This window comes from Bos grunniens, chromosome 25 (assembly GCF_055505025.1).
Source record: "Bos grunniens cultivar Pamir isolate PY7600 chromosome 25, Bosgru_T2T1.0, whole genome shotgun sequence".
NCBI lineage: Eukaryota > Metazoa > Chordata > Mammalia > Artiodactyla > Bovidae > Bos > Bos grunniens.
The window spans coordinates 23,397,423-23,411,445 of record NC_141189.1 but is presented as its reverse complement, the minus strand read 5'-3'; the positions used below and the strand labels follow the sequence as shown (position 1 = coordinate 23,411,445).

Below are 14,023 nucleotides of genomic sequence, written 5' to 3'. Positions count from 1 at the left end.
CCATCAACAGAATGGAGACAGAGACCTGCTTCTTCTCAAATTCTCAGTGATGTCTGTTATCTCATCCCCCGCCCTTTTGTATCTTTTGTCCCCCACCATTAACTTGGCAGCAGTTGGAGGAAGTGTAGGAGAGGCTCATCGGGGTGGTGGGCTGGAAAGGAGGACTGAAATGGTAACTGTACTTTATGTTGTTGCTGTTAAAGATGTTTGGTATTTTGGAGGAAGCTAAAGAAGAATTCAATTTAGAAGACTATTCCATCAGTCAGATAACACTGGAACAAGTCTTCCTGACTTTTGCTGGCAGTCAGAACCCAGAAGTTGAGAAAAAAGAGTCTTGAGACTCACTTGCAACTAGTAATCCTACGCGTTCCTTAGACTACTCTCTACTACACTTGGATACAGAGAAGGGCATCCCTGTGAGTGTATATCTTGGTATAAATATATTTATGTAATAAAGAGTTCTTCAAAGGAAACATATGTTCCTTCTTCATAGACTTACAGTAGTGGCTTGTGATTCTAGTATGTGCAAATCTAAAGATATTTAGTGAAATTTCTATTTTCTCTCCTAGAAATATGAAACAACATCATTTATCAGAGTGGGGACAAGGGCCTTGTCCTGAGTATTTTGAATATCTGAAAAGAAACATTCAGAAATGATGGAGCTGTCAGAATGGTACAGCCTAGAGAGCAATGGTTTTACATTTTAGCAGTTGATTTATAGATAAGAAGAAGATAAAGCCTGGAACAAAAATCACCTTTTTCATAGATAAAAACACACACAAATAGACACACCAATTTTCTGCCAAAAGAGTCCATTTAAATTAATATCAAAGTTTATGGGGGTAAATTGTGTATTTCCAAAACTCAAGCCAACATTCTACGTTTGTAAAAGGATATTTGCACTAAGGGGCTTTCCAAGTTTCCCTAGAGATAAAGAACCTGCCTGCCAATGTAGGAGACATAAAAGACATGGGTTCGCTCCCTGGGTCAGGAAGATCCCTTGGAGGAGGGTACGGCAACCCACTTCAGTATTCATGCCTGGAGCATCCTGTGGACAGAGGACCCTGGTGGGCTACGGTCCATAGCGTCGCAAAGAGTGGGACACAACTGAAGGGACTGAGCACACACAAATGCATTTGCAATAAGAACATTTAGAGTTCAAGAAAGGAAGCAGACCATTCTTAAAGAAGTGTCCTTTCTTTTCTATTCTTGGCATACCTCTTATTTAGAAAGAAAGAAAGAAAGAAGGCGAAATGAGGTGTAGAGAGAGGGAGATAGCATATTCTAATTCATGTTTAGGCAGTTGGAGTTCCCCCATAAGCAACATGAGAAATCTAATCACTTCTGCAGAATCACAGGCAGATGAATAGAGAAGTAGGATGATCCTCCTCAAACTGCAAGATAGAGTCAGTGAAGCTGTTCTATTGCGGAGTGCATGGAGGTGCAGGGCTTTTTTTTTTACTCTTCAGTTGAATTTGTGACTGTATTGTTTCTGTTTTATGTTTTGGTTTTTTGGCCCCAGGCATGTGGGATTTTAGCTCCCAGACCAGTGATCAAACTTGAACTCCCTGCACTGGAAGAAGTCTTAACCACTTGACTGCCAGGGAAGTCCCCCAGGTATAGGTTTTTATATCCTCAATTGGATATTGTAATTAATATCTAGAAGCTATTCTCTGTACTGTTTTTAAAATTTACATAACTTTCTCTGGGTTCCATTCCAATACCTGCCATTAATCTCTGACCAGTGACTTCAGTAATTACAAACTTTGTTTCCCAGACTGGCCATCTTTAGAAGGGAAAGGGAACTCGTTTTGTTTAACCTTTTACTTACATCTTGTCTTCAAGTTGGCTTCAATAATGACTCTTTAAAATATTCTTCTAGTCTAATAGGAAGAGAGAGGCTTTATCACCTATCCTATCTCTTCATCCTTCAACAAGAAACAAACAAACAAATGTGTCAATTCCTCTACTAAGCACTTTACATACATAGGATCATTTAATCCCGTGACACCCTCTGAGATAGGAAGTGCTATTATTGTCCTCATTGGGAGGCTCAGAAGGGTTATCAGTGTCCCTAGTAAGAATTAGGAAACCACACAACAATTTGAACAGGGAAAATTAAAAGAATTGTTAACCATAACAGGGATTAGCTATAAGAAAGTAAAGAGAACCCCCGAGACTGTCCCATGGCTGAGGTAAAATGTTCTGTTTGATTAGTTGGTCAGTCGTATCGGACTCTGCAACACCAAGGACTGTAGCCTGCCAGCCTCCTCTATCCATGGGATTCTCCAGGCAAGAATACTGGAGTGGGTTGCCATGCTCTCCTCCAAGGGATCTTCCCAACCCAGGGATCAAATCCAGGTCTCCCACATTGCAGGTGGATTCTTTACCATCTGAGCTACCAAGGAAGCTCAAGAAATACTGGAGTGGGTAACCTATCCCTTCTCCAGGGGAACGTCTCAATCCAGGAATCCAACCGAGGTCTCCTGCATTGCAGGCATATTCTTTATCTATCTGAGCCACCAGGGAAACACATAAAACTTGGAAGATGGTTCCTCCCCAAGGAAAGGTTTAATTGTGGCTCAACTGATCCCGTGAGGAAGTTCACTGTCCCTGGACCAGGGCTATTCCACACCTGCTGAGCAAGCAGGAATTACTGCTCCCAGTACAGGCAGCTGAGGCTGGCCAACAGGAACCATGGCTAGATCTGGCAAGCAGGAAACTCTCCTCTGGGTTGTTGGCAGCCGGGTGCTAAGAAGGGTAACCTCTGTGAATCACTGGGAATTCACACTTAATACCATGGCTGGGGTGGGGTGGGGTGAGTGTCACGAAATGTCCTCCACATCCACTGCTGGCAGCGACAAGGTAAGAGCAAGAAGAATCTAAGAGAAAACACTTATCACAAATAGAAGTCCCTCTTCTGCAGTATTTCTCCGGCGACCTCTCCTGACAAAGTTAACCTGTCATTCAAGAACCCAGATCTATTTGGCGTTTGAGAGGCAGTAAATTGATACCTGGCACAGCAGGAGAGAGAGGATTTGCCCTCCAACAGTCAGAATTCAAAACCTATGATTCGCTACGCTACACTGGAGCTGGGCATTCAGGTGGGGTCAGCCAAGAGAAGCAAGCATGAGTGAAACCGGGGAGCAGGAGAAAGGTTTGGAGGTTAGGTGAACCCAACGCCTAGAGGGTCAGGGCATAGCTCAATGTGCGGAAGGTGGAGGGGTGGGCTGGGCTGAGCCATGCACTCTGAAGAAAGGGCCCCTTGGCGGCCTGTCCTGCACCCGCTGCAGGATATTGCAGACTGGGGTGCTTTGGGATGGCCAACCGCGGAGGGTTTAGGACTTTGCGCCTGTGCCTTGCCTCTGAAAATTGCCTGTTTAACCCCCACAGAGCCAGGGGTGGCGGGGGACGGTCAGCGACAGACTCTCGTTAACCTTCCTGCCTTAAGCCACCGGTTCTGCTGAGGGTGACTTTGATGAGGGAGCGGGGAGCCCGCGAATTACAAGATTATGGGGTTGTCCAGTAGGGTCCAGAGGCGAGGAACCTGGAAGAGCAAGCGAAAGGGTGGAAATAGGGCCTTCAGGGTCTGGGCGGTGTGCGAGAGACGTTGCGGGGACGGGGTGCAGTGCTCAGAGAGGGGAGGAAGGGGAAGGCTGGCGGGTGCTGGGGAGGTGGGCAGATCAAGGGGGTCGCTCTCCGGCTGTGGGTCTGGACGAGCTGGGGTCTAGGGTCTGTGGGGGCTTGCGCTGGGAAGGAGCGGAGACAGCACACACAGGTTCCTCTGATCAGCCGGTCCTCAACGGGCAGTGGCAACAAGCGGGAGCTAAGGAGGTTGCGGAGGGCCTTGGGAGGAGGCACCGCGCAGGTTCTACTTGCGCTGGGGTGTGGCAGAGACGCTTCTGAGGTCTGAGTGGTGAGTTCCCAAGACCTCCCTTTCTTTCCCTCTCCAGTCCCGTCGCTTGGGCGAAACTGCCCAGGTACCCACCCCCCAACCCCTCGCCCAACAAAAACATGACAGACAAGTACCCAAAATAAAAGACTTACTCGTACCCCCAAACACACGCTAGAGCTCACCAAGACAAATTAAACAAAAACATACTCTTAGGAATTTTCTTTTGGTTGTGCTAAGTATTTGAAAGAAAAGGCTTTGGAAGCAAATGTTTTGGTGCCAATCTGGGCTAATCCAGAATTTATTTGCAGACTGTCTTAGTCAACTTGTGCTGCTGTAATAGAATAACATAGACTGGGGGACTTCTGAACAACAGAAATTTATTTATCACAGTTCTGAATGCTCAAGACTCTGTGAAGATCCTTGTCTGATGAGCGCCCAGTTCCTAGACAAGGTGTCTGCTTGACGTATCTTCACATGGTTGCAGGGGGCAAGGAAGCTCTCAGGGGTCTGTTTCATAAAAGCACTAATCCAAATTTCCCACCTCCTGATTGGATCACAGTGGGGTCAGAATTTCAACATAAGAGTGTTGGGAGTACACAAACATTCAATTTACATAATAACCTAAGGAAAATTATTTGATTTTCCTAGGCATCAGTTTCCTCATCTATAGGAGAAAGAATACTACTTGTACCCATCTTAGAGAGTTATTGCAATAAATTGCCAGAACATACTTCAGTAAACAGCAGAAAGGAGAGTGGGAGTTGTAGTGGGAATTCCTAATAATGTACTTCCACAGCCTTGAGAAATTTCACAGAAATTGCACCTGGAAAAGCAGCATATATTAAGAAACTGTGTTTTTCTTGAGAAAAATCTCCTTGTTACAAACCCCAAGGCCAGACCCAGAAGGGAGTATGACTTGGATCATGAAATCATGGACCTTGGAACACCAGGTCAGCGTCAGGAGTGAATGCTGCCTACATACTTGGTGACTGTCCCCAAGACTAGCCCAGAAGGGAATGGCCTGGGGTAAAAACAAGGAGATCTGGACTATGTCAGTGTAGTGTCTTGGGAAAGATAAGATCAAAAAAGTCTTGTAGTCTACAACCAGGAGTAAAAGCTGGACTCAAAGTGGACTCTGCACCTCAGTCCTTTAAAGGCTGCAGGTCCCCTGACCCATTGCACCAGATTTCATGTTCTGTCTTCATTCTCGTCGCTTGCTCCTGGATGATTAGGGCGACAGTTACTTGCTACAGGTAGTTCATTTATCTTAGTTTTCCTATGTGAAATAAAAATTGCACAGAACAAAGTTAAAACAGGCAAGGAAGACTCTGCAAAGTTACTGGAATAGGGACATGAGGGCAGATCTCAGTGTGAGCTTAACTCTGCTGAAACAAAAGGGTTGGAAAGGGCTGGAATGAAATAGTGGGAAAGGGCTGGAGGACTTCAGGGAGGAGATTTTCAAGAGAAAGTGGTTAGGTCATCTGTACCAACTGAAGCTGGCTCCCAACCTCCTGGGAATAGGGGTTCTATCTTTCTTGACTGCATTTTAAAGGATGACTCCTAGGTCCTTAAGAAAGACACTTTGGGGTTGTAAAATAGGAAAGAGTTTCATTTTTAAGAGTTACATATATCTTAAAGACACAGAAAGAATTCATAATTACAAGTTTTCTAAAGAAAATGCTTTTTTGAAAAAAAGGAAGGTCAGTCTGTAGAACCAGGAGAGCCTGATTAAATTTTAGTCAAGCTCACAGGCCACCTGATGCAAATACCTGATTCATTGGGAAAGACCCTGATGCTGGTAAAAATTGAAGGCAGAAGGAGAAGAGGGTAACAGAGGATGAGATGGTTGGATGGCATCACCAATGTAATGGATATGAACTTGGGCAAACTCCAGAAGATGGTAAGGAACAGGGAAGCCTGTTGTGCTGCAGTCCATGGGGTCACGAAGAGTCAGACATGATTTGGCTACTGAACAACAACAGTAACAACAAGCTCACAGGAACATTGAGGCCATCTTGGTCACTGTATTTTATGCAGAGTGTGAAGAAGACTTTTATTTTTTTTAAATCTGTATTTTAGTGTAATTAAGAAAGATACTATGTTCATTTAGAAGAGGAAATAAGATAGTTTAATGGCTATCAGGACTGTATAAAATGTAATTGCTTAATTTTCAGTGATTTTTTTTTTTTAGTAATTGTTCTTTTGGGCCCACGCTTAGGTTGCATGAAAATTTTTCAGACACTTTGGTTTCATGCCCCTTCTACCTCCTCACCCTTTCTCAATGCTCCAGGGTTGCATCCAAGTTTTGGGGAGCAGGAGCAAGAATGCATGCCAGAGTCCAGCTCCAGCAGCCAGGGAATCAGCCTGAAGGGGTGAGCAGTGTCAGCGGACGATGATGTAGTCTCTGACTCATAGTATGGAACTACGTGTTTATTTCAAGCTTCAGGCTCTCTTTTATACTTTGACAAAAGCATTAGGTCAGAGGTTTGACATTTTTCGTTTCCCCCACCCAGATTTACTGTACTTAACTTGTGATTACATTGTAACTCATGCTACATTCCTCAGTTTATTTCTTATCTTTCTAAATCCTGTTTGCTCCTAGCATCTTAAGATCACTATCTCCTAAAAAGGCTTCTAGCTATTCTTAATTATTCTTAAACCCTAAACTCAGCAATTTTCTTTTGCCATAAATATTTCCCTCACAAACAAGTCTCAGATAACAATCCTTCCCATGGCCTCAAGCTGTGGCCTACGTGCTCATCCTGGGACATTCTTTGTAAAGATCCTTGAACAAATGTCAATGGTTATTTTACGGATTATTTTCTGGGCACAACTGTAGAAGGCTTTGTGCCTTCTCATGCTTCTCTCAAGCACCTTAACATTCTTTCCAGCCAACTCAACCGAAGAAAGAAAAGAACAAGTCAGAATCACAAGGCCTAACTCCTTCATCCCAGGGCCATGCCTGCGAGATGAGGAGAGGGGGTTGGGGCCATGCCTCCATTTTGTCAATAATGCCTAACGTAGCTCCTGACAAATGCATTTAGTATTTAGGACGTCAAAAGTCCAAGAATATTAGAAGTAAAACCATTGAGTCACCAAAATCAGTCATCAGTGAATTTGTAAAATTTATTGTGCACACACCAAAAAGACAGTTCATGAACAAGGAACACTCAATCTAAAACATGGAATGAATCGGAAGTATTGTTTTAAAGAAGATAGTGAGAGGGGCTTCCCAGGTGGTGCTAGCTGTAAAAAAAAAAAAAAAAAAAAAAACCCACCTGCCAATGCAGAAAGATATGAGAGACTGCAGGTTTGATTCCTGGATTGGGAAGATCCCCTTGAGAAGGGCATAGCAACCCACTTCAGTATTCTTGCCTGGAGAATTCCATGGACAGAGGAGGCTTGCAGGCTGTAGTCCACAGGGTCACACAGAATTGGACACAACTGAAGTGACTGAGCACACACTCATGCATATAGTGAGAAGGCTTCCCAGGTGGCACACAATAAGGAATCTGCCTGCCAGTGCAGGAGAAGCAAGAGACATGGGTTCGATCCCTGGTTTGGGAAGATTCCCTGGAGTAGGAAATGGCAATCTGCTCCAGTATTCTGACATGGAAAAATCCACGGACAGAGGAGCCTGGCAGGTTACAATCCATGGGGTCACAAAAAGTTGGACACGATTGAGCAACTGAGTACAGACACACAGGGAGTAAGAAGGCAGTAACTGATTACTTTTCACAGTGATTGGTTAGAATTTCCTAGAAAGATAGTGTGTGCATGCCCAGTCATGTCTGACTCTATGACCCTATTTATTGTAGCCCTCCAGGATCCTGTGGCCATGGGATTTTCCCAGCAAGAATATTGGAGTGGGTTGCCATAATGACACCTTGAGCTAAGCAATGCATTTTTCTTATGGAAATGTTTATCTTAAGCTATGTTAATGTACTATGCATTTACCCTAGACTCTATCTTCACGTTGGTTCCACCTAAAGGCTCAGCTTTAGGCTCAGAACAGACTTGACAAACCAGTATGTTATACTCATACATTGTTCTCCTAATCGATGTTTATGAAACTATTTGTATGGAAATCCACCTTTCTTCAAGACTCATGTCAATCATTTTATGGCCCAGGATGACTCACCTGGTGCCATTCTCTGAGTTTTGAGACATTTCCTTTCTTTAATTAACAGACTGCTAGTAGCTATATAACATCCAGCTAAAGACTAGCAGGGGGGGCACTCTTTCTGCCCCCTTCTGATGTTTATGTCATAAGCTTTCTCTATCTCTTTTATACTTTAATAAAACTTTATTACACAAAAGCTCTGAGTGATCAAGCCTTGTCTCTGGCACTGGAGTGAATTGTTCTCCTCCAGAGGCCAAAAATCCCAGCATCTTTCATAGTTCAGCAACAGAGGCTAGAAATCATTACAAGCAATTTTTCTGACCACAACAGAATGAAACTAGAAATTAACTACTGGAAAAAATGGAAAAAACACACAAAGACTAAACAATATGCTTCTAAAAAACCCCCAGTGGATCAATGAATAAATCAAGGAAGAAATCAGAAGATATCCAAGTCAAATGAAAATAAAAACAACTTTCCAAATTTCTATGGGAAGCAGGAAAAGCAATTCTTAGAGGGAAGTTTATAGCAACATAGGCATACCTCAAGAAATAAGAAAACTTCCAAATAATTAACTGAAATTTCCATCTAAAAAAATTAGAAAGATAAGGGCAAAGTAGAAAGCAAAAGGAAGGAAATAATAAAGATCATAAAGGAAATAAATAAAATATTGTTGTTGTTCAATCACTAAGTCCTGTCTGACTCTTTGTGACCCCATGGACTGCAGCATGCAAGGTTCCAGCCTTCTTCATTATTTCCCAGAGTTCATTCAGATTCATGTTCATTGAGTCAGTGATGCTAGCTAACCATCTCATCCTCTCCCACCCCCTTCTCCTTTTGCCTTCAATCTTTACCAGCATCAGGATCTTCTCCAGTGAGTCAGTTCTTCACATCAGGTGGTGCATCAACTGTTAGAGCTTCAGCTTCAGCATCAGTCCTTCCAATGTATATTCAGGGTTGATTTCCTTTAGGATAGACTGGATCTCCTTGGACTCCAAGGGACTCTCAAGAGTCTTCCCCAGCACCACAATTCAAAAGCATCAATTATTTGGCACTCAGCCTTCTTTATGGTCCAAAACTCACAACCATACTTGACTACTGGAAAAAACCAGAGCTTTGACTACATGGAATTTTGTTGGCAAAGTGATGTCTCTGCTTTTTAATACATTGTATAGGTTTATCATAGCTTTGCTGATAAAGAACAAGCATCTTTTAATTTCACAGCTATAGTCACAGTCCCTTGTAGCTCAGTCGGTAAAGAGTCTGCCTGCAATGCAGGAGACCCAGGTTCAGAAACCCACTCCAGTATTCTTGCCTGGAGATTCCCACAGACAGAGGAGCTTGGCAGGCTACAGTCCATGAGATCGCAAGAGTCGGACATGACTTAGCAACTAAACCACCACCACTACAGTAATTTTGGAGCTCAAGAAAATAAAATTTGTCACTGATTCTACTTTTCCTCCCTTCTATTTGCCATGAAGTTATGGGACAAGATGCTCTGATCTTAGTTTTTTGAATGTTGAGTTTTAAGCCAGTTTTTTCACTTTCCTCTTTCACCCTATCAAGAGACTCTTTAGTTCCTCTTCAGTTTCTGCCATTGGAGAGGTATCATCTGAATATCTGAGGTTGTTGATATTTCTCCCAGCAATCTTGATTCCAGCTTGTGAATCATCCAGCCTGGTGTTTTGCATGATGTACTCTACACATAAGTTAAATAAGCAGAGTGACAATATACAACCTTGACAGTGAAAGTCACTCAGTCTTGTCTGACTCTTTATGACCCCACGGACTATACAGTCCATGGAATTCTCCAGGCCACAATAGTTTCCTTTGTCCAGAGGATCTTCCCAACCCAGGGATCAAAACCGGGTCTCCTGCATTGCAGGTGGATTCTTTACCAACTGAGCTATCAGGGATGTATTCCTTTCCCAATTTGGAACCAGTCCATTGTTCCATGTCCAGTTCTAATTGCTGGTTCTTGACCCACATACAAGTTTCTCAGGACACAGATAAGGTAGTCTGATATTTCCATCTCTTTAAGAAGTTTCCACAATTTGTTGTGATCCATATGGTCAAAGGCTTTAGGGAAGTCAATGAATAGAAATAGACGTTTTTCTAGAATTCTCTTGCTTTCTCTATGATCCAACGAATGTTGGTAATTTGATCTCTAGTTCCTCTGCCTTTTTAAAATCCAGCTTGTATATCTGACAATTCTCTGTTCATATATTGCTGAAGCCTAACTTGAAGGATTTTGAGTATAACCTTGCTAGCATGTGAAATAACAATGGTACCGTAGTTTGAACATTCTTTGGCTTTGCCCTTCTTTGGGATTGGAATGAAAACTGACCTTTTCCAGTCCTGTGGCCACTGCTGAATTTTAAAAATTTGCTGACATATTGAGTAATAAAATGGAGATGAAGAAAATAATAGAAAAGACCAGTGAAACCAAGAGCTTTTTTGTTTGAGGATATAAAAAAAATTAATACCTTTAGTGATGTTCATCAAAATAAAGAGTAGACCAAATAAGCAAAATAAGGAATTAAAATCACTGCCAACACTGTTAAAATAGAAACCATCATAAAAGAATATTATGAACAGTTTTACACCAAAAAATTGGGTACCCTAGAAAAACTGGATAAATTCCTAGAAACATATGGCCTTCCAGAATGAACCAAGAAGAAACAGACTATCTGAATGAACAGGTAACTATTCATGAAATTGAACTTATAATTAATCAAAAAACTCCCAGAAAACAGAAGGCCAGGACCATACAGTTTCACAGAGGATATCTACCAAACATAGAAGAGCAAAGACCTATTCTTCTCAAAGCAACACTTACAAATTCATCCTACAAAGCCACCATTACCCTGTGCTAAAACCAGACCAAGATACTACAAAAGAGAAAATTATAGTAAACATATATTCACTATCTCTAGTAAACATAGATTTAAATTTCCTCAACAAAATATAACAAAGCCAAGGTAAACAATATACAAAAAGGATCATACAACATGATCATGTGGGATTTATTCCATGGATGCAAGGATACTTCAATATCCACTAATCAATCAATGTGATACACCATATTAACAAAGGAAGGAAAAGTAATCACATGATCATCTCAATAGATCCAGAAAAAGCATTTGACAAAGTTCAACATCCATTCATGTTAAAAACTTTCATCAGAGTGGGTGTAGAGGAAACATATCTCAATATCATGAAAGCCATTTATGACAAACCCATAGCCCACATAATATACAATGGTTATTAGATGTTCCCTCTAAAATCTGAATAAGAAAAGGATGTCTACTTTTACCACATGTATTAAACAAATTATAAAGATCCCCACAATAGTAATCAGAGAGGAAAAAGAAATAAAAGGTAACCAAATTGGAAGGAGAAAAGTATAACTCTCACTATTGATAGATGATATGACACTGGGGCTTCCCCAGTGGCTCAGCAATAAAGAATCAGCCTTCAGTGCAGGAGATGCAGGTGCGTTCCCTGGGTCAGGAAGATCAGCTGGAGAAGGGAATGGTAACCCACTCCAGGATTCTTGCTTGGAGAATCCCATAGATACATGAGCCTGGCAGGCTACAGTCCACAGGGTTTCAAAGAGTTAGACACAACTGAAGCAACTGAGTATGCACATAAGCTACTGTATACATAGAAAACCCAAACTTCTCCAAATACCTGTTAGAACTAATATATGAATTGAATAAAGTTGCAGGATACAAGGTTAACACAGAAATCTGTCACTTTTTGATACAGTAATAATGAACTATCAGAAAGAGAATACAAGAAAAAAATAACATTTGAAGTAGTATCAAATAGAAAAAAATATCTAGGAATAAACATAACCAAGAAAATGAACGATGTATATTCTAAAAACTATGAAACAATGATGAAAAAAATTAAATATGATGCAAAGAAATGGAAAGATAACCTATGTTCATGGATTGGAAGAATTAATATCTTTAAAATCTGGATTACTCAAAGCAATCTACACATTTAATGGAGTCTATCAACTTACTCCTGGCATTTTTCACTGGAACTGGAACAAATGATACAAAAATTTATAAGGAACTTAAAATGACCTGAAAAGCCAAAGCAATCTTGAGAAAAAAACCCACAAACCTGGAGGAATTATACTCCTTGACTTCATACTATGCTATCATACAAAGCTACAGTTATCTTAAAAAAATTAAAAATGTATGGTACTTGCACAAAAAAACAGACACATAGATTAATGGAAAAAAATAGAGCCCAGAAATAATCCCATACACATATGGTTAATTAATCTATGACAACTGAAGCAAAAATATATGGGGAAAGTGGTGCTTTCTTCTATAAGCGGTGCTGGGAAAACTGGACACATTTATGTAAAGGATATGAAATTAGAACATTTGTTACATCCTATAAAAATTAACTCAAAAATGTATTAAAGACCTTTTAACAAACACTTGAAAAGATGTTCAACATCACTCTTTATCAGAGAAATGCAAATCAAAACCACTATGAGGTACCATTTCACACCAGTCAGAATGGCTGCGATCCAAAAGTCTACAAATAATAAATGCTGGAGAGGGTGTGGAGAAAAGGGAACCCTCTTACACTGTTGGTGGGAATGCAAATTAGTACAGCCACTATGGAGAACAGTGTGGAGATTCCTTAAAAAACTGGAAATAGAACTGCCTTATGATCCAGCAATCCCACTGCTGGGCATACACACTGAGGAAACCAGAAGGGAAAGAGACACGTGTACCCCAATGTTCATCGCAGCACTGTTTATAATAGCCAGGACATGGAAGCAACCTAGATGTCCATCAGCAGATGAATGGATAAGAAAGCTGTGGTACATATACACAATGGAGTATTACTCAGCCATTAAAAAGAATACATTTGAATCAGTTCTAATGAGGTGGATGAAACTGGAGACTATTATACAGAGTGAAGTAAGCCAGAAGGAAAAACATAAATACAGTATACTAACGCATGTATATGGAATTTAGAAAGATGGTAACGATAACCCTGTGTACGAGACAGCAAAAGAGACACTGATGTATAGAACAGTCTTATGGACTCTGTGGGAGAGGGTGGGAAGATTTGGGAGAATGTCATTGAAACATGTGAAATGTCATGTATGAAACGAGATGCCAGTCCAGGTTCAGTGCACGATGCTGGATGCTTGGGGCTGGTGCGCTGGGAAGGCCCAGGGGGATGGTATGGGGAGGTTGGGAGGGAGGAGGGTTCAGGATGGGGAGCATGTGATTTTTTTTTAAAAGTAATAAAGAGAATTAAAAAAAAAATAAATAAATAAAAAAAGGAAAAAAAAATAAAATAAAATAAAATAAAAAGACATCACAGGCTAAATAGCAAGCTATGAACTGAAAATTTAAAAAAAAAAAAAAAAAAAAAAGAATTGAATAGGGTGAAAATACTTTGAACCAAAAAAAAAAAAAAAAATGTATTAAAGACCTAAATTTATGACCAAAACCCACAAAACTCCTACAAGAAAACATAGGCAGGACTTTCTTTGCCATAGTCACAGCACTATTTTTTAGGATTTGTCTCCTCAGGTAAAGGGAAAAAAGCAAAATATATAAATTGAACCTAATTAAACTTAAAAGAAAATTTGCACAGCAAAGGAAACCATTAACAAAATGAAAAAATAATGTACTGAATGGCAAAAATGTTTTTAAATCATATGAGTGATAATTGGTTAATATTCAAACTATTTAAATAACTCCTACAACTTAATGGGCTTCCCTGGTGGCTCAGTTGGTAAAGAATCTGCCTGCAATGTGGGAGACCTGGGTTCAATTCCTGGCTTGGGAAGATCCCCTGGAGAAGGGAAGGGCTACCCACTCCAGTATTCTGGCCTGGAGAATTCCATGGACTGCATGATGCATGGGGTCGCAAAGAGTCGGACACGACTGAGCAAATTTCATTCATTTCATTTCATAGAACTTAATAACTGAAAAATATTCAACTCGATAAAAAAA

The 14,023-nt window shown here is 40.9% G+C and overlaps 1 protein-coding gene across 1 annotated transcript in view; it reads left to right on the top strand.

The window, feature by feature from the left end:
- LOC147345296 (phospholipid-transporting ATPase ABCA3-like) overlaps positions 1 to 473 on the top strand; it is a 238,869-nt gene extending 238,396 nt beyond the window's left edge. The window contains exon 30 of the mRNA XM_086375383.1: positions 204 to 473. Coding sequence (XP_086231509.1) covers positions 204 to 338 — 135 coding nt within the window. The 3' untranslated portion in view covers positions 339 to 473. The remainder of the gene's footprint in view (positions 1 to 203) is intronic.
- Positions 474 to 14,023: the final 13,550 nt, after the last annotated feature.